This window comes from Vitis riparia, chromosome 1 (assembly GCF_004353265.1).
Source record: "Vitis riparia cultivar Riparia Gloire de Montpellier isolate 1030 chromosome 1, EGFV_Vit.rip_1.0, whole genome shotgun sequence".
Taxonomy (NCBI): Eukaryota; Viridiplantae; Streptophyta; class Magnoliopsida; order Vitales; family Vitaceae; genus Vitis; species Vitis riparia.
This window is the reverse complement of record NC_048431.1, coordinates 13,545,661-13,568,030: the sequence shown is the minus strand read 5'-3', so window position 1 is coordinate 13,568,030 and position 22,370 is coordinate 13,545,661. Positions and strand designations below refer to the sequence as shown.

At 28.0% G+C, this 22,370-nt stretch overlaps 2 protein-coding genes across 2 annotated transcripts; one reads left to right on the top strand and one right to left on the bottom strand.

Moving 5' to 3' along the window:
• Positions 1-12,791: 12,791 nt before the first annotated feature.
• On the bottom strand, positions 12,792-16,237 carry LOC117906363 (mitochondrial uncoupling protein 3). Its single transcript, XM_034819393.1, has 2 exons — positions 15,766-16,237; positions 12,792-13,742 (listed from the first exon to the last, which is right to left on the bottom strand). Exons 1-2 carry the CDS (start codon positions 16,120-16,122, stop codon positions 13,200-13,202), a joined length of 900 nt encoding a protein of 299 aa, XP_034675284.1. The 5' UTR covers positions 16,123-16,237; the 3' UTR covers positions 12,792-13,199.
• Positions 16,238-17,501: 1,264 nt separating this feature from the next.
• Positions 17,502-18,878, top strand: LOC117921388. Its single transcript, XM_034839237.1, has 2 exons — positions 17,502-18,093; positions 18,513-18,878. Exons 1-2 carry the CDS (start codon positions 17,605-17,607, stop codon positions 18,624-18,626), a joined length of 603 nt encoding a protein of 200 aa, XP_034695128.1. The 5' UTR covers positions 17,502-17,604; the 3' UTR covers positions 18,627-18,878.
• Positions 18,879-22,370: the final 3,492 nt, after the last annotated feature.

Below are 22,370 nucleotides of genomic sequence, written 5' to 3'. Positions count from 1 at the left end.
TTAAAATAGATGGGTGTTCAAATGCAGCGGGAGACACGGCTGTGAAGCGGATGGGCATGCGACAATGCCAATCCATAAATAGACATCAAACGGTCTCCAAAATTTTCCATAACAATAAACAAAATAGCCTGATTTATAAGTCTGACTTCCTTGCACCCTCGTGTGTACAAGTCCTACCCCACATAAATAAGTGGTTGTCCGTACATATTTTTTTTTCTTTCATTTAGTTTTATTTGAACTTATACACCAAGAAATATATATACTGAGTAAAGGTTTTAATTAATTGATATTGGTTATGACTTATGATCTGATAAGAGTCACAGAGCTACGAATGCCTGCTCCCATTCAGTGATGAGTTCCAATACTGGTTTCATAATTCATACTTGATTACAGATACAGAGAAGCAGCTGTGCCGGTGCGCGTGGAAGCCAGGCAAAAGGGCAAGGAAAAGCAAAGAAAGAAATGTCTTGGAATTGCAATACAGGATTTATAAAGCCGTACAGGTCTAGGTAAGTGTAGGGCCGTGCATTTTTATGCTAATAAACACAAGAGTTCCAAGGGCTTAATGCTCTGACAATTTTGGGAAATCAACTGGATTTTACTATTTTTAATTTTTTTTTCCTTTAGGAGATGTCGTCACCTTTTTTTTTTCATCTCACACGGTCCTCAAGTCTAGGACCCAAAAAAAATCCGTCCCAAGTGTCCACAATAAACTCCCCCCCTTGATTTATTTTATAAACCCACATATATAGCCAAATGTATCCCTCTTATATTATTATTTTTTAATTTTTTTTTAAAACTTTTCAAACACATTCATATTACCAAAATGTACCCTTTTTTGTTTTCTGATTTTTTTGTTAAATCTTTTCTACTTTATAATTAATTAACTTAATTTTTTCATTTAAATTATTTTTAAAAATTAATAGACATATTAAAAAAAAATACGACATTTTTAATCTCATTTAATTCAGAATTCATTTATGTAATGAGAAAATGCAAGAAATTTAAAAAAATCAATTGAAAACTGAATATGAATAAGTGTATGTTTTATTTATGCATGTATTAGCGCTTTTTTAAGAGTATACTATCTCATGTTTAGATATGTAGTACTCTAGTTATTAAATGAAAACTTATAACTTAATTAGTTTGTTAAATTTCTTAAGTTTTCTGATTAGATAAAAGGTCTTTCAAATCAAACAAAACTTAATGTGCGGATTTGTTAATGAGTTTAGTAATTTTAAAAAAATAATTTAGAACTCAAAAATGGTACTAAAACAAATTTTCTCTTATTAAAACTAATCCAAAATGATTATATCAATTTCTCCTCACCAAACAAAAATATTTAGTCTAAATTTTTTATAAAAAAATATACTCAAAATCATAAACTTAATGTATTTAATTCATAAATCATTCTAATGGTTTTTAAAAATTGTTTAAAATTTAAAATTATACTAATTATTAAGAGAATTTAGACCAACCAAATCTAGGACATTATGATATTAATTGAGGAGTTAATTTGCACATGTAATGTAATGAAGAAAGTTGGTTGTCTGCATATTTTAAAAAATAAATTTTATTTATTTTTATAATTATTTAAAATAAAATATTATCAATGTCCTATCATATTATTAATATTTATCAATTAGGAAAATATTATTACTTATTTTTTAACAAGTAAATATAGTTCATAAATTTATTAAAATATTAATATTTATCTTTTATAATTTTAAACAAAATACCATCATCTTTTAATAAAAGAAATACATAATTTATATTTTTTTACTATGAAAAAAATTTATAATTGCATTTTTTTTATTGAGACATTATTTTCCATTTATTTATATTTATTCCTTATAATTTAATATTTGTTTTAAAATAGATTAAACTTGTCAAGTTCTACAATAGTGACATTTCCTTCATTGATAATATTTCGTCTATCAAATATATATATATTTTTTTAAATCCATTTATAGATCACTTTGGACGTTAAGCCCCATGAAAGGGAGACTTGGCAAGTCATTACATACATGGATGTGCGTTGATGGCCACAGGCAGGCTAGAACCAATTAGAACTTAGAAATAGTGCCAAAAAAATCCGTTGTTTATTAAAAATGAGAAAGTGGCAGACTGTATATACTTGAATACTCGTTACGATGTTTTAGTTGAGTAAAGTGGGACTTTTCTCGATAGTACGGTAATTTAAAAAAGTTATGCTTAAATTATAGTAGTAGTAGAAGTTATTACAAATATATGGTAATTTTTGCCACTTAGGAGAGAAGGAGGGTGAATAGATAAATTTTTTTTTAAACTAAAATCATCTTTTCAAATTTCAAAAGACGAAATCGTCTTTTCAAAAGACGATTTTAAAAAAATTTCAAAAGGGAAATCGTCTCTTCAAGAGACGTGTTCCCATGAAAATATATATATATATATATATATATATATATATATATATATATATTTTTTTTTTTTTAATTTGGGAATTTTTTTTAAAGAAAAATATTTTTTTTTCCATGGGAACTTCCTGAGGAATTGTTTTTTTTTTAAAAAAAAAAAATATATATATAATTTTTTTTTCATGGAACTCGTCTCTTCAAGACGAGTTCCCATTGAGGAATTTTTATTTTTTATTTTTTATAATTGGGGAAAGAGACGAGTTCCCTTGAGGAATTGTTTTTTTTTTTTTTTAATTTGGGAATTTAAAAAAAAAATTATTTTTCCATGGGGAACTCGTCTCTTCAAGAGACAAGTTCCTTGAGGAATTGTTTTTTTATTTTTTAATTTATTTTTTAATAATTTAGGATTTTTTTTTAAAAATATATATATATATATATATATATATATATATATATATATATATATATATATATATATATATATATATATATATATATTTCATGGAACTCGTCTCTTGAAGAGAAGAGTTCCCTTGAGGAATTTATTTTTTTTATTTGGGAATTTTAAAAAAAATATATATATTTTTTTTCCATGGGAACTCGTCTCTTGAGGAATTGTTTTTTTTTTTTTTTTTTTTTTAATTTGAGAATTTAAAAAATATATTTATTTTTTTCCATGGGAACTCGTCTCTTGAAGAGACGAGTTCCTTTAAGGAATTGTGTTTTTTTTTCAATAATTTGGGAATTTTTTTTAAATATATATATTTTTTCATGGAACTCGTCTCTTCAAGAGACGAGTTCCCTTGAGGAATTGTTTTTTTTTTTTTTAATTTGAGAATTTTTAAAATATATATATATATATTTTTCATGGAACTCGTCTCTTGAAGAGACGAGTTCCCTTGAGGAATTTTTTTTTTTTTTTTAATTTGGGAATTTTTTTAAAAAAAATATATATTTTTTTTCCATGGGAACTCGTCTCTTGAATAGACGAGTTCCCTTGAGGAATTTTTTTTTTTTTTTTAAATGGGGAATTTTTTTATAAAAAAAATAGATATATTTTTTTCATGGAACTCGTCTCTTGAAGAGACGATTTTCCTTTTGAAATTTTTTTAAAATCGTTTTTTGAAAAGACGATTTCGTCTTTTAAAATTTGAAAAGATAATTTTGGTTTAAAAAAAAAAAATTATCCGTTCACCCTCTCTCCTATCTTCTCTCTCCTAAGTGGCAAAAACTACCATATATTTGTAATAACTTCTACTACTACTATAATTGAAGTATAACTTTTTTAAATTACCGAGAAAAGTCAGAGTAAAGTGGTCCTTGAAAATGCTAGTTCTCTCCTATTAATGGCTTCTTCATGCCACAGCGCTTTCGTGCAGCACCACCTGCTCCATCATCTGTGAAAAGTCAGAGGGTAATTTTCCATCAATATATAAGTACAAACTAAACTGTCAATCAAACCAGAAAATGCGAAGCTTAATTAGAACCATTTTCACATCACAGTGTGCACTAACGTTGGCTACCCAGTACCCACCCAGAAAACACAGGATTACCAGTTGAGGGCAAGAGGGTAGAGGCCCTAGAGCCCACCGATTGGATAGAGAAAAAAGGCAGGTACATAAAAATGGGGACTTGATTAGCTACAGGTAGCATCAAATTGAGTGGTTGCACAATTGTACTGGTGATGAAGTGCATTGAAAATGGATACGTGTTTTTCTTCACCTTTTATAGGTTTTCTGTACGTTGGTGGTGGAGCAGACTGGAGAGTGAGTGTGTGATTTAAATAAGCATAAAGAGCGATGGGTTTGCACTTAATAATGTGGATTTATATTCACCCCTTCTGGCAGTTGGGAGAATTTGCTGGGGATCAACTCCATCCCTCCATATCATTCATTCCTTTATTTATTCTCCCTTTCATGCACTCGCATCTAACCCTAACCAATAATATTACTTCTCTCTTCTTCCCCTCCGCTCGGTGCTATCCAACTTCATCTGCATCCCAGTATTTCCAAACTCATTTCAATCCCAAAAAATTCTACATCAGCCTTTTTCTATCCTTTCATGCCCGAAATATAAGAAAATTTTCTCATCTAAACCCACCCTAGCCTGGTCCCTTCCCTTCTTCATCCTCATCCTTCTTTCCTTAATTTTCTGGCATTTACAAAATCCTCCTGCCATGGATGGTTCCAGAAATGTAGTATAACTCTACTGGCCAACTACAAGTGCCATTGAATTCTATTCTGACAAGGTACATAAAACCTTCGACTTTAAGGAATTAATGGTAAATAGGAGAAAAAATTCATCTTTATTTTAAAATAAAAATAATAAATTCTAGGGAGGTTGTGAATCTTTAAGGCCTTCAACTGTAAAAGTGGGCTAAAGAGATCAAAAAGCCTTTTTACTATTTTCTCATTTGATCATGACATTTTTTGCCCATATCAGAAAAAATTTAATATTATAAATTTATGGATAGAAATTCTTCTATAAGGAATTTGTTGTTTCTCTTTTATATATAATCATTATTTTCATTTTTTTACTAAGCAAATAAACTTCAAATTAAACAAGACTTAATTCATTGAATTCATTAATAAGTCTATTAATTTTTTTTAAATAATTTAAAATTCAAATAATAAACCTATTAATACCATGAATTCATAAAAATGTGTTTAAAACAACTTTATTATTTCTTTTCTTCACATAATTATATTTTTATAAATTTTCTCATTAGATAAATGAATTTTAAGAAACATTGTTTTGAATTTATTAATAGGTTTAACAAATTTTAAAAATAATTTGGAATGCAAAAAATAGTTTTAATTACTAAAAAAAAAATAATAGATCAAAATTGATATATTATGAAACATGACTTTATTGTTTTTGCTATACACATAACTATATTTTTAAAATTTTCTCACTAAGTAAATAAATTATAAATTAAGATATATTTAATGATTTAAATTATTTGATGAATATTTTAATTTTTAAAAATAATTTAAATTTTTTTTAAAAATAGATCCAATTAATTTCATATTAAATCAAAACATTTTAGAATATTGTGTTCGGAATTGAATATTAAATGTATGTATGTAACCTAAAACTTGGATCATTTACATTGTAAAAAAGTTAAACTTTATTGGTGATTCATTTTAAATAAAATATTATTAATAATTACTAATTTTAAATTATTATTATTATTATTATTATTATTATTATTATTATTATTATTATTATTCAATTTTAATTAAAAAAAATGTTAATATCAATACGTTTTTAACATATATTATAATAAAATATTTTTTTTACAAAAAAATATATATAATTTTTTATTTTATTATAACATTACTATCATTTTTTACTAAAAACTTTTTATAATTTATTTATAATTACAAAATTATAAATAACTTGTATTTGCAATTCACCTAAATCATGAAGAAAAAAGTTATCAGATGAAGAAAAGTTTGTAAAGAATATATATCATAAACAGATATATATGAAAAAAAAAAAAAGTAAGACATCTAGTGAATTGAGAGCTTGTATCTTTTTTTTGTATTGTTCTTTATATTATATGGGATTATTATCTCTTATCTACGTATATATGCATGATTAACTGAATCATATTAAAATTTCATAAATCTTTGTGTATAAATTACTTTATGAGTGTGATTTTTGTAAAAATGAAAATAAATGAAAGCATGAATTTAAAATTTTGATAGAATGTGTTGATTAATAAGGAAATTTTTTTATGTGTTAGCAAGTAAGAATTCCTTATTCATTGTAGGTTTGGAATTGAAGGTACATTTTTCTTTATGAGAGAAACATTTGAGACCTAAAATAGTAAATATGTTCAATTTATAATGAATGGAAAATAATATTTTTTCATTTCTTTGGCCCAAATATTTCTATTCTATTAGAAATATTAAAAATTATAATGGACCGTAGAGAGAAGAAAAATTAAGAAAGGTAAATAGGTTTAATTATTGATTTATTAATTGGGCAACAATAGTTTTATGGGTAGCTAAGAAAATGTGAGTATGCAGAAGAGGAAAATTGATAGGACTTTTATTAATCAAGAATTAAAAGAATAAGAACAAAAAGACAAAAGCATGGTAGATATTGTTTAACAGCTTAGGCCATTAAGAAAAGAGAGGAATAGAAGATGGTGGTGAAGGGGAATCAAAAACCAGGAAGGCTAATAATGAATGTTGGGATCTGTGAATAAGAAGTTAATGTGGGCAGTAAAGTAAAGGAGGGAGGAGCAAAGGTGAGCGAAGATGGAAAGGCTGAGGAAATATTTTCCATCAGCTACCAAGTACCAACTCGTGCTACCACTAATCATATCCCACCCATTTTCACGTACATATTCTTAACTTACTGTGTTTTTCTCATTAATGTCTCCTGCAAATTGTTTAATGCTTACTTGTCTTTTCTACCATTACTTTCCTCTTTTAACATTTTACATTTTCTCTGCAAGGCCTGTCCTATTGCATGCACGTCCCTCACGTTCTCTTCGGAAATTAAACCGCGAGAATTGGACTTTAGAATCATTTGGCTTTTATAATTAATAAACAGTACTTCAAACACTCATAATTAATTATAAAGATATGAGATAGGAATAGATAAAAATACTCACTTTAACTCATTTTTATCTTTATTCTACCACCCTTTATATGTCACTATTCTTTCTTATTTAACCATTTTTTGATTTTTTTTATTATTTTTTTAAACTCTTTTATAAATAATTGAAAAATCAACATTATTTTTTTATTTTTAAATTATAAATAAAAAAAATTATATTAATGATTTAAAGACTATTTTGGAAAATACTTTCTAAAAAAATATTAATTTAAATAAATAAAATTTATATTTTATATTTATTTTTATCTTTTATATTTTAGAAGTAAATAATTTAATGATTAAAATACTATTTAGAATAAATATATTCACTATTTTAATTTTTTTTATATTAAAAAGTATTTTAAAGTTTTTTAGTAATAAGTTATATGAAATGACACAAATTTGTTTATTAAAGATTTTTTTTTAATGATTTGAATTAATTGAAAATTTATTAAAATAAGAAAAAGTAAAAGAAAGAAAGAGGATGGATGGAAAGTTTTTATTTTAAATACTCAATTAAAATTATATAGATTATATTTGAGTTTGGTTTTAAAATATTTTTCTAGTTTTTAATTTTTTATTTTTAAAAATAATTTTTATTTTCTATATTGTCTCTTTTTGAAAATGTTTTTAATTAAAAAATGAAAATTATTTTTTAAAATGAAAATTGAAAACCTTGTTTAATACTATTTTTTTTATATGAAAATAAAAAAATAATAAATTTTATTTATTTGTTTATTGTACAATTGTATTACACTAATTGTACAAGGGAAATGTACTAAGTATACAAAGGTGTACAAGACTATCATTTGTGAAATATTATAATTGATTATGAGTCATTCCTTTATTTATTTTTTTTATCACTCACGAATTGTACACATATGTCATGCACTTTATTTAATTCCCGCATGGAAATTCCAATATTTTTCCTAATAATAATATTTGGAGAAAATTTTTTTTGACCTTAAATCATTTACCATATTTTCAACTAAATCATTGGAAATATGGTTAAACACTCCTACGTGGACACATAACTTAGGAATGATATAAAATTTGTGTCATTGTACAAGGGTATTACATAACTCTGCAAGGGAAATGTACTAATTGTACAAAGGTATACAAAATTACTATTTGTGAATGATTTTAATTGATTATAAACTACTTTTTTATTTTCCTTGTCACCCAATGATTATACACCTATGTTATGCACTTTATTTAACTCTTACATGAAAATTCCAATATTTTTCCCAATAATGATATTTGGGGAAAAAAATTGACCCTAAATCATCCACCATTTTCTTAATCAAACTATTAAAAATATGATTAATATACCTACATGGACATATAAATTAGAAGATATATGAAATTTGTGTTATTGTACAAGGATATTACACTAACTGTACAAGGGAAATGTGCTAAGTGTATAAGAGTGTACAAGGCTTCTAATAGGTTTTGTACGATTTTTAAACAATTTAAATTTGACATTAAGACGATTATTGATAGTTTTGTTTTTTTTTTTTTTTACCAAACTATGTCATTAAGACATTCTCTACAAAAATTAACACATAACAAATAAAATTAAAATCAATCATGTTTGAATTGTTCATTATAAGTAAACTAAATGAAATATATATTTTTACTATTTTGCCTTTATAAATATAATTTCATTGTTATCAATAGAGATTAAAAAAATCATATTTAAATGACATTAAAAATGAACAAAAATTATTTTTATAACATTTTTATTTTTTAAAATCATTAATTTAAATTATGAAATTAGTTTTAAAGTTAAAAATATTTGTTGTAATTATAGTTTTGAAGATTTCATGATTTTTATCTTATTACTTTGAAAAATTTTCTTTAATAAGAAAATATTTATTTTAATGGTTTTAAATATTTAAATATTTATTGAAAAATATTTAGGATTAGTGTGGAGAACAATTAGGTAATTTTGGAATTGAGAAATTTTGAACATTTTGAAGACCTTAATTCGGCCAATTACCCTATTTACACTTTCAAAATTATTGGAAGGTTGGTAAATTAGTCTTAGAAATATTGTCTTCTTGATTAATATCATATATATATATATATATATATATATATATATATATATATATATATATATATGCATGTGAGTGTTTGCATTATTTACGAAAAAATAATAAACACTATGTGTTTAATTTGCAAGTTAAGAAAAAAAGTTAATAATATGTTATGAGGTATTTAAAAAGTATTTATTATATATCCTATAAATTTGAAAAAATATAATATTTGATGATATCTAATTTACAAGTTAGAACAAACAAATAATATTAATATTTTATGAGGTGTTTAAAAATTATTTAATATATATGAGAAATAATATAAGTTTGAAATAAAGAATAATATTTTTTATATATTATTTAAGTTTTCAATATATTTAAAAAATATTTATTATATATTATGTAAGTTTGAAAAAAAGAATAATAATTGATGAGGTATTTAAAAGTTATTCACTTCAAAAATACATTTGATAATAATCATTTTTAACCATCTTTCATATTTGATGAAGAAAAATGATTCAAGTTGGTTCCACTATTAAATAGGTGAGAGAATGACAAAAGAGTCAAAGAGAGAATGAGAAAGGTGAGGTGATTTGTTAGTTTTTTCATTTAATGGTTAAAAGTGTTTTAGGGATTTTTTAAAGACAATATCCTTACTCTCAATTTCCACTATTTCATTAGGTGTTGGGCTTAAATATGGAACATATATGGACCATAACTTCATTTTTGAGCCCAATTGGCCCAAAACATAATTTTCCCAATTAAACCTCCAAACCTACATGAGTTTTGGGCCAAAATAGCCCCATAAAGAAATATCAGGTTTTGTCCATTTACAAAATTTATATTCAAATTAGCCCTTTTATTGCCACATGGTAGTTCTTCAACTCCATTCACTGTGGTTATGGAAGCCATATGTAAAAGAAGACGAATTCCACTTGTTATGTACTTAGAAATAATCCCAAGTAGTCAGACAACAATTTTATCATAAGCAAGGTTTAAAAAATTCCGAAATTTCTAAGATATTTCCACGAAATTTTGTGTTTGGTGATGGGGACATGACTAATGAAGGAGAAAGATCGATCACTCGTCGTCGTTCGGATATTTTTTGGTAATTATCACTGATTTTTCAAATCAATTTTGACCATTTCCGATTTTTCTGCCATAATTAAGGATGAGATATCCTCGTCTAACCAAGAAAAACAAAATATTAAAATAAATTTTAATACATAAATAAATTTTAAATTTTGTTTAAAATATTTTTAAAAATATAAAACTACCATCATCATTTTTAACAACTTTTTCTTTATATATTTTAGATATTAATTAAACAAAAGAGAAATATAAATATTTTAAAAAAAAATCATACATACATCATCATTTATTTTAGTGTTAAATATGTTTTAAAATTCTATATATTATTATTAAATGTTATGATAAAATCAAGGATTAAAATATTGATAAACAAGAATATTTAAAAATAAAAGGATAATATAAAGTAAAAAGACAATATAAATTAAAAAAATGATAAATTATAAAAAAATAATTAAAAAACATGGAAGACACATTTTTAAAACACGGATAAATATAAAAATTAGAAGAAAAAAAATGGTGATTTAAAAAGAAAAAAATCAGGGCGATTTATTGGCAATTAACTGTTGATTTTTTCACCTCGCCCTCGTGTGTTTTATGAACTTGAAAAATCGGTTATTTATCGATACAAAACGATATTTTGACGATTTTTTTTTTATCGACCTTTTGTGCAATCGCCTATCGGTTGATGATTTCATTTGGAGGTCTTCCGATATCTAATATTTCCACAAAATTCGGCCATTTATCGATACAAAACAATATTTTGCTGATATTTTGATGATTTTTTTTTCATCTGACTTTTTCTGCAATCGCCTATTGGTTGATGATTTCATTTGAAGGTCTTCCGATATCTAATATTTCCATGAAATTTCCTGATATTTTCATTCATGCCTAAACCTGCTGTCGTCGAGAATAAAAGATGTTGGAAAAATAACAACTGACAATTGATTAAACTATCAAATATAGGTTTTTATTTTCTTTGGAATTTATCATATTTAAAACAAAAAGAAAAAAAAAGAAGAAAAAGTTAGTTTTCACTTACTAATTTGAAAAAATTTAGAAAAAAAAACCCCAAATTTTATAAATTGGCTTTATCTTCATCAATTTAAAAATATTTTAAAATATATGCACTTTTTCATAAGTTAAATAATTACTTTATAAAATGACATTTTATTTTTAAGGTTAAAAACACCACAATTTTCTTTTACTATGACAACAAATTAAAATAAGAAATTTTTAAAATTAAAAATACAATTAAGAAAAAAAAAACCTTTAAAGCTAAAAATATAAAAATAAAATATTATCTTTCACTTCGCTAAATCAAGTAGAAAATATAGATATCGAGAAAGAGTTAAAAATGTAATAAGACTCCATATTTATTTATTTTTAAAAAAAAAATTTAAGTTTTTTTGGTTTAATTGTATTTAATTTTTAAGTATGGATTTATATAATACACTTTATAAAATTATAATTAATTAGAGAATTAGAAAAATTTTATTTATCACTTGAGGATTTTAGAGAATTTTTTCAAAATGATTTATATATTATATTATATAATAAATAATTAATAATATATTTATTTATAAGATACTTTTATCAAATTAAAATGATAAATTAATTTTTTGATAATCATATTTAACATCAAATAAAAGAATATTTCAAGAAATAATTATTTCACCCATGAAAAAATATACATATTTTAAAATTTTTTTAAATGAAAAAAGAAAACTGATTTATAAAAATTGAGCTTTTTTTATCTTTTTTTTCAAAATGGTTTGATTTATGAAAAAATGTATGTATTTTAAAATATTTTTAAGTGAAAGAAGACAAAATTGATTTATAAAAGGTGAGTTCCTTTTTTATATTTTTTTAGATTAATGAGTAAAAACCCACTTTTTTTTTTAAAAAAAAAACACTGATTAGATCTTTTTTTATTTTAAAATGAATTAAACAAAATATATAGATAAATTTTTATATACCATCAATTTTAATTTTTATTAAAAAAAAATACAACTGCAGAAAAATGAACCAAAAATTCCATTACCACTAACATCATTGACTACTTGGTGCATTTCAATTACTATCAAAATTCTCTTAAGTAATCAAATTAATTTAATAAAACAAAATTAAAATTTGGGTCTTCACGAGCCAAATAAAAATTAAAAATTAAAAAGAATAAAACTTTAAAAATTTATCTAGATATTTTGAAATTTAAAAAAAAAAAAATTTATTTTTAAGTCTTTTAATTTTCCAATCCATTCCTGAAAAATCGAAAAAAAAAAATGACAGCAAAAGAAAATGGAGAACAAAAGTAAAATGAAAAAAAAAATCAAAATTAATAAATTATTTTTAAATGTATTTTCAAACTCATTTAACTTATTTTCCTTTATTATATAAGAATTAAATAATATTAAATTATACAAATTTTTAATCATATTTGTTTTTTTTTTTTCATATTTTCTACAAGAAAATCAAACATAAGAAAATCATTTTCTATGACATTTTTTTTTTCTTTTTTTAGTACTTTTTGTAAACTAAACATAACTTAAAAATCTAAAATAACAACCATATTGAAATCGTTATTCTTGAAATGGAAGACATACAATGAACTAACTATTCCATTCTTTCCATACCAAGCATATTCCTAAAGTGAAAACAATCACCCGTTACAATATGAATACGTGAAAACAAAAACTTGTGTAATTCTTAAAACATACAATAAATTATTATTTAAACTAAAAAATGTTAAAATAATGTGTATGAAAGAAGTGGGTGATATGTTGGTAAAGAATGTGTACGAAATGTAACTCGAGGAATCACTGACCTTAATTGTTTCTCAGATTATCATGAGCTCTTCTTTGCAATTCTCTTTGCCCGGTGGCTCGCACCATATTCGATCCTTCAGATTTGACGAGAGAGAAAAGCCCAATCCCAAACCGAGGAAGCCATTGCAGCCATGTTTTGAAGATTGAGTGAGGAATCACAAATGGCATTTGATCAATTGTTTACTTCAGGAATAAGCAACTTGAGCATGAAATAAAGTAGTCACTAGAATTCATCAGAAGGATGAGAGCCCCGCAAGCTCCCGAAACTTTTCATAAGAAACCCAGAACACAAACTGCCATGGACCAAGCCTTGCCCATGTAGGAAAGAATCCCTTCCAAAGAGCCCTCAATCCTTCAACTCTGACAGTTTTCACGAGACAATCATAAGAGTTATTATACATACTCTTGCCCTCCTTGCTCACAGCCTGATTCATCATTCGTGTCTTAACCACATCCGCTGGACAACTTAAAGCAGTTGCTGAAAGGCCTGACATGATAGAGGCTAGGGTGTGGGAATATATGTTGTCACCACATATCTGGTTTCGTATAACAAAATGTTTTGCATGATCATAGCAGGCTAATTCTCCCATGTTCACTAAAAATGCCCTCTGGACATTTGGGAAAACCCCCTTCCATAGGCCTCGAAAGCCTTCTGTACGGATAATCTTGTTTAATGCATCAAAAGTTCCTGAGTACCTGGATTGGAGGCCTTGGCTCACCATTCGACCATCTGCTTGCATCCTCACCTTGACAAGATCAGCAGGGCTTGCCACTACCTATGCTACAAGGGATAAGTGCATATTCAATGGGCCATTGAATCAATTAGACAATCATGGCTCAGCTTCCCCATGCATCAGACCCAAAACAACAGAAGAATAAAGATCACTTATGACCATGTCTACAATGTGTTGAAGTGAGTATTTCTTTTAAGTTTTGTAAGAAGCATCAAGAGGGGTAAAATGGAAAGGAAAAAAAATAACACAACCACGAATACCTCTTCCTCAACTAAATCAAACTTGAAACATAAGACATGAGCATCAAAAGCATAATAGAACAACATGCATGCAAATGCTCAAGGCACAAAAGCATGAATAATGCAACACCAGAGGAATTCAGGACTTGATAACAGGGGAGAAATTTAAATTTCAAGAATTATATTCTGAACATTGACATAAAGTAAGATAAGAGCAGGGAACCAATGCTAAAAACAAAATTCAACAATCCTAGTAATTTTTCTTTATTGGAAATAATGCTGGAAGAATTAATCACCGATCACTATTTAACCAATAAACCTAAAAACCAAGCTGAGCTATATATATAATGTGTCTTTTTTGTCCTTTTCTTTGTGAAAAATACACAAAATTTGGGTAGATATGCAGATCTTAAAAAATACTGCATACTTTTGTTTGCTTTCTCCTCATGATAAATATATATCACTTGAAGAGTGACGGGTTTATGATGTTGTCATTTGAGAATACCTCCAAGAATTGGAAATAAGTAACTATGGTATAAATCACAATACTCAATGGGAGAAACTAGGGTTCTAGTTCTGTTCAAATTAAAACATTTCAAATTGGGATAATTTCTTAGATGAAGGGGTGAAAGGAAAAGTGTGAGTAAGATGGATCTTTGAAAGCAAAAATTACGCCCAAGACTAGTTATAAGGTGCATTTCTTGATGAACACCAGAAACTAATAGCCTGTAAACTTTGGTATAGTCAATGAATAACTAAATGAATCACAGATTGAGAAGGTATAAGGGATTATAGTGTCAACCTAACATAAGTTACCTACTTTTTAGAATAAAAGAGCAATCTTATTCATAGGGAATTGGCATTTAAAATTTTCGATACACTCAATGAATTATTTGAAAATGCAGAGTGATGCAACACTTCCAGAGTAACAGGAAAGTTTTCAACCATTTTTAAATAAGCCAACAATGACAAACTAGGGGTATTTACAATGAAGTAGCTCTGTCTTGTTCAAACTATGCCTAAAGTTGGAGCCTAGTTAAAACATCAGTTGTAGTTCCAATCAATTTTGAATCCAGGACAGATACCACTGGGACCAAAAATCAATCCTACAAACAGCTACTAAAACGTCTGGTTCCCATGTGATACTGAAAGCTAACATTCTATTTTTTGATAGAGGGATTAGTGAATAAATAAAGATCTAAAAATCAAGCAACAAATAAAATTATATAGAGAAAGTAGGTGAGTTGTTCCCTACATGAAGACAATAACCAAGGTTTCTTACATTCTTAAGATGAAGTATGATTGCTTGAATTTCAAATCTATATTCAGTAACCGTTTTATTAAGTACCACTTACTGGAGTAGTCTAAATGCCACATACAATGGCACTAGAGGTGGTGCAATGGGAGTTTTGGAGGTTGGAGAAAATGAGGGAAAACAAACTCAAAACTATTCAACATCATGATGGTATCAGAAATTCAAGAAACTTGGTCTCCACTATCCATGATGAGAATTATGAGAAATGAAATAAGACTACATTCTTTTCTGTTTCTAAAATGCATTGCTTCTCATTGATGGTCATAAGTGAAAAATAAATTGTTGAGCTGAATTGAGAATTCCTTTTCCTCAATGCAAACTGAATCTTGAATTTTATACTTGAGTCACCATTCTTTCTCACTTGATTTTTGAACCTGAAACTTCTTCTCATATGAATAATAATTTCGTTGTGTTAATTCTATTAATGTCTCTTATTTGCTGGTGTTGAATGCACGCACATTTGTAACGTTGAATAACACATAGGTAGGATACACACAGACACGGAATTTACCTGAGCAATGACGCCGGAGATTCCTCCGACTAGGGCCTTTCCCGACAGAGATACCGAATCATGGCCATCCACAGCATTTCTCAGGTGTTCATACCCGACGATTCGGATCGGCGTGTAGAATAGGTGCCGAAGAATTGCGGGAGACAGGCCTTTGTAGAGGCCGAGTGGGCCATCTCTGCGAACGATTTCGGCAGCAACCCTAAACGCGGTGGTGGAGCGAGCGGAAGAGAGTGACTCGCCGTGGAGCTGGAGTCTAGTCTTGGTGAGGTCTATAGGAAAGGTGGAGGTCTCGGCGACCATGGCCGAGAGCGAGGTCAGTGCTATCTTCGTGTAGGTTTCATCATTCCTTGGCTTCATGGAGGACGAGCGTGGGTGCAGAGACCAAACCCTAGGCGTTGCAGAGCCAGCTTGAAGAGGATGGTGTCGAGAATCAGCATCTCAGACGGCGTCGTTTTAACAGAAAAACACAAACGACGTCGTTTTAGTAGCCCTATCTCCTCGCGAGTCCTCCAGTCCCTTGCCCTTGTTTGGATTGGAAACAGATCCTTACAAAGCAGTTTTAAAGTTTTTTTTTTTTTTTGGTTATAATTGTATTTTAAATATTTTTTTATTATATAAAGGCTAGTTTTTATTCAGTTTTAGATCATTTAAACATTATTTTTTAAAAAAGGAATTAAGATTTTATTTTTATATATTTAGTTTTTAAAGTTTTTAAAATTTATTTTTATTTTAAAAAAATTAATGCAAATAGAATAAGAAAAATGAGATATTTTAATTATACACATTGAATTGATATGTTAGGATTATATATTATCGATATATCAATTTAAAGTAAACATCTAAGAGACCGGTGAATTGGGAGTTGTTGTTTTTTTACAAATTATAACATGTGAAGAATGCAATAAACAAATAAGCAATAATATAATTGTGAACTTATGATTTTCACTCTCCTCTTAAGTAGGAGACTTGCTTTTATGTGCAAAGTTACTAACTCATCATTATCTATTAAATTGTACATAATATTTTTAAATAATGAGTATACTTCTCATATAACTTTTATGAAAAGAATAAAAATTATAATTTTCTTTTACGTTGATTTCAAACTATTTTTATTTTTTTATTTTTTATTTAATAATATATATCATATAAGTGACTCATCCATTATACAAGAATGATGAATTGAATATCTTAATTAAAACAATTTATAAGATGACTTAAACTCACTTCATCGATTTCATGGATCAAACTAAAAATATAATCATTATTTTATAATTTCTTTATTACTTTTATGCATGTAAATTAATTTTCCAAAATGGTTATTTGGGTTTAATAAATAGTTGAAACTATGACAGTTTTTAGAAACATTTTCTCTATGATAATATTTCACAAATTATTTTTTAAACGTATCCAACAATTTTCAAAAACCCATTAATTATCCATTGAACCCCATAGGTTATCCATCGACATGTGACAGTGATCGGAAGAATTTTGCTGGAAGCAGTGACATGCGACTAACAGTCAAATTTGCTCTGAAAGCCGGTGATCAACTCATTCCCATACGGATATTTTATAAAATAATAAATATCTGCTAAGCAGAATTGTAAGAAGCGGACGATAGATAAGGGAACTAGGCCATGCGATTGATGGACTCCAAAAATATCTCACCCAAAACATATGTCACCCAAACATACAAAAGTAATATAATATCTTACCATCATTTTCTAGTCAGCAGTCCAATGGCATAAGAACCTCACAAATCCTTTGCTAGCGTTGGTGTAGCGAGACTCGAAATCCATGCCCAGTACCGGCAGCAGTCCTGAGTCTCCTGACTCCTGAGGCATGGAGGGTCCAGAAGGCTTTAACGACTGGGAGCAAATCCAATCCCCAGGTTCCCAGATTCCTCCTCCCACGGCCCAGTCAAGACATTGGGCGATGACAGTGATAAAGGATGACTTTTACAAAGACCGTTCCGTGTTTCCTCCCGGTGACCATGAAGGCCTGCGAATTTCTTCACAAGATACTCCACAGCCGGATTCACTGTCACCATCGTTGTCACCGCGGTCGCAACTGCCGCATGTGCAAGGATTTGGGGGGCGTTTGAGGTCGCGTTTTGGGGTGCTGAGTTCCGGGATTGTAAAGATTGCCTCCAGTGTTCGATGTTATGCAGTGGGTGCTGGAGGATTTCGGGCATTTGGGTCAGCAGCTGGGGGGGCGGCCGCGGCGCTGTTGCTGTTGCTGTCGTTGTTGTACTTGTGGGTGCGGCGGTGGCATCGGCTGCGGGAAGAGGAGAAGAATCGTTTGGTCCTCCTGCTTAAAGAGAAAGACCAGGTCCACTTAAGCAGTTCAATTTCACATCTTTTCTGAATTATGCATGCATCTCTTGATATTTGGATTCGTTTCCAGGTGTTTGTAGAAATGCCCATTTATATAACACTAATCAGTATATAGATGTAGCTAATAGCTTTGGGCACTCACAAAGAGCAGCTAAGCTTCATTTATAAGCCCCTAAAGCTTTATCTGCTCCTTCCATTGATGATATAAGGAGTGGACGAGAAGATGGGGACAAGTATACAACCTGCTTCAAAAAGGCTTGGGTAGTTGAATATGACTAACTAAATAAGGGATGCAATATCGACTTAGGCCCATTATGTGATGCAGTCCTCATCTTCTGCTATTTCATATTTATTCACTTCCTTTTATTTTCAACTTAATCGTCTCATTAAATTTAATTTGCTCATGATATGCAGAAGATCAGTCAGCTCTTACTTCAAATTGCCAAAATGAGTGGAATGTTTTCAGCACACCGCAGGGTTCCTGTGGTCCGAGTTGGTGGAATGATCACACATGGTCAGCCAACCTGATGCTATGCTCTTCTGTGCATTCTATACCAGCTTTTGCTGTCAGAGTTAGATGATCGTACATGAAATCGGTGACTGCACCAATGATTGTTATTTCTTATATTTCAATTTAACTGTGATGCTTATGATACATATATGAATCGTGTGAAGTCATCTTCTTGCTCCCACTTTGTGTTCTTAGGTTTGTTAGAGCAGCCACTCAGGGAAAAACAATACTAATAATGATAGTTCGGAGCCAATGGTTTATTATAGGCATATGGGGGAGTCTGACCTTGATTCATGCAGAGAATAATCATCACATGGAAATGTTTCATCCAGCGTCTTGGCTCCATGTTCATGACCTTTTTAAACACCTTAATCTTTGTATGGTTGAAATTGGAACCAAAAACACCATCATCAATACATCGCATCACTACTATTATGATATTTTGGGCTGGTTTGGCCTTGTTTTCTAATGCTTGTTTTTAAAACCTTTTTGTAAGTTCAAAGAAAATAAGAACAATTTTTTTAGTGTTTTATAAAAATAAGGGTGTTTGGCAAAGTTATTTTTAAAAATAAATTTTCTGTTTTAATTTTATAAAAACATTGTAAATTCAATTCATATAATATTAATTAAATTTAATTCAGTCTTATTAAAAATGAAAATAGTTTTACAATTATAAATGAATTAAAAATAAATAGTTTTTAATAAAACGTGAATAGTAATATTATAATAAAATCATGAATTATATTTTTTATAAAAAAATATACCATAGTATATGTTAAAAACATAATAATATTAACATTTTTGTTTTTTTTTTTTTGTTAAAAATGAATAATAATAGTTTAATAATAATAATATTTTTAATTATATGCCCACATTTAATATTCAATTATAAACATAATATTTTGGAATGGTTTGATTTAATTTGTAATTAATTAGATCAATTTTTTGAATTTCAAATTATTCTTATAAATTAAAAGATTTATTAAAGAATTTAATTTATTTATTATGTCTTAATTAATTTATAATCTATTTAAATTGTAAGAAAATTTTAAAAATATAGTTGTATGTATAGAAGAAATAGTAAGTCATAACTCATATTATATCAGTTTTGATCTATTATGTTTTTAGGTAATTAGATCTATTTTTTGAGTTCCAATTATTAATTGGATCATTATTTAAGTTTTAAATTATTTTAAAATTTACTAGAATTGTTAATGAATCTAATACATTAACTTTTGTTTAATTTGGAGTTTATTTTCCTAATGAAAAAAATTGGAAAATAATGATTCTATATAGAAAAAACAATAAAGTTGTTCTAAATCAATTTTTGTCCATAATTTTTTTTTTTTTGTATAAATTAGATCCCTATTTAAGTTTTAAATTATTTTTAAAAATTATTAGATTTGTTAATGAACCCAACATATTAAGTTTTGTTTAATTTAAATTTCGTTTTTCTAGTGAAAAAAATTGAAAAATAATGATTCTATATAAAAGACAAACAATAGAATCGTTCTGAACTAATTTTTTATCCATAAATGTCTAATATTAATTGATTTAAGGCAGTGTATTGGGTACAACAAAGGAAAATTATTTCTCCTAATTGGAAAAACAATAGAATCGTTCCTTGGCAATGACTTCGACCTATGGATGAGATCGTAAGCTAATCATGTATTCTTTATGGATTGAGTCACTGTTGATGAAAGCAAATGACAATAGGTATTTTCAATAGAGGCATCAAGATATCTCTTGAGATTGAGATAGTGTGTCTCATTAGGTGATCCTTAGGAGGTGTGTTCATGAAAACTATGTCATAATAGTTCCTTAAGTGGAATTTGATGTAGGCTATTTGAAAGATAAGATATGTCAATTTAACATACAATAAGAGGATTTATAACTTAAGGATGATAGATGTAGTCGTAAAAGGCTGATAGCTTTCATTTTGTTAGACTACAGATACCATTTCATGGGGAGACTGAACACAATGGATAGCAGGTCACGGACTCGAACACTTGGTGTCTCATTGTTATTTACATAAGATACTAGAGTTTAATTGATTCTCTATAGTGGGATGTTCAATCAACTTTAGAATTGGATTATGTGGGAGTTAGTATTTCTATGAGTCCCAATAGTCCTCGTTCTAAGCTCATATACCTTGTTGGCATGGGTTATAAGAGTTAGATTGACTCTAGGTTCACTTTTGTGCATAAGGACATTTTGGTAATTATACAAGGTTGTACGACGGTAAGTGAACAAGGTCTCTATATTGGGTTAAATGATTAATTAGTAGGCCTTGTTGGATTAATTAATCAATTAGGACCCGTTTTAGACTAGATTAAGTGACTCAAACCCTTTATGAGCTCAAGTCACTTAAGCCCTTAAGGGTTAAGGTTCCCATAGTTTTTTTAGAGAACTATTTTCCATCTCTAGAGAGAATGAGAAAGAGTCATAGCCTCCACTCTTTCTTCCATCCCTATTGGAAGTGTGTCAAGATCACTTGTATGGTGCATAACTAACGATGAATTATAATATTAGCTATTATTTAGTCATTGATTCATCAAGATACTATATTACATAGACACTCAACTTTAAGAAGATATTAAGTTTGTGTTAAAATCATTGGTGGCTTTGACTTATGGATGAGATCCTAAGGTGGTCATATATTCCTTATGGATTGGATCATTATTGATAAATGTTGATGGTAATATGTATTCTCAATAAAGACATCATAATATCTCATGGGATTGAGATAACTTGTCTCTTTGGGTGATCCTAAGGACATGTAATTAAGAAAATTATGGTTGTAGTAATTCCTTAAGTAGAATTTAATATATGTTTTTGGTGAACTAGGGCATGTTAGTTGATCATATAATTGGGAGATCTGAGACTTAGAGATTATAAAGATAATCTTGCGAGGTCAATAACATCCACTTTGTTAGATTACAAACACTAGTTCATAGGGAACTTGCATACAATGGTTAGTAGGTCATGGACCGGAGCTTAGTATCTCAATTTAATATCATAAAATACTAAAGTGCAATTGATTTTTTTGTAATGGGACGTTAAATCAACTTTAGAATTGGATTATAAGGGAGATGATATTTTTCTTATGAGTTTCAATAGTCCTTGTTCGATCTCATATTCCTTGATAACATATTATTTGAGGGATCTTTAGGTTCTTAAGCCCATATAAACCTCTTTAGGGGTTTAGGGTTTATATCTTTACTATTTAGTTTTCCAAAGAGAGGAATCCTATAACCCTAGCCTCTATCTCAATATAAAGGATTCCACCATCATCACATGTTAAGATCTAAGAAAGAGAGTTATAGGATTATGTCTTGGTTTTTGAGATCCATATCACCTATTGTGGACCCGTATCTTTTCACGTGTGTCCTCACTCGATGGCAAGACTCATTTTTAGTGAAAAACTAATTTTTTTTATAGAAATTGGAGTCGCCACTTATTCATTTTCCCATTTTCATTTCAACCCCAAAGGTGAAGAATGTACCTAGATAGCATACATAACTTACAATTATAATAACAAAAACTATAATACAAAACACTAATATATATGGTATATGTGTGGTTAAAAAAAAAGAAAAGATTCTAGGGGAATATCATCTATCACTTAGGACATGCATATAAGTTCATTGTTAAATTTAAACTAATGCTCAATATAGCTAGAAATATCAAAATTAGTAACTAAAACAAAAACATGCAGCAAGAGGGGTGGGGTGGGGGCAAAACAGTGCATTCACTTAAAA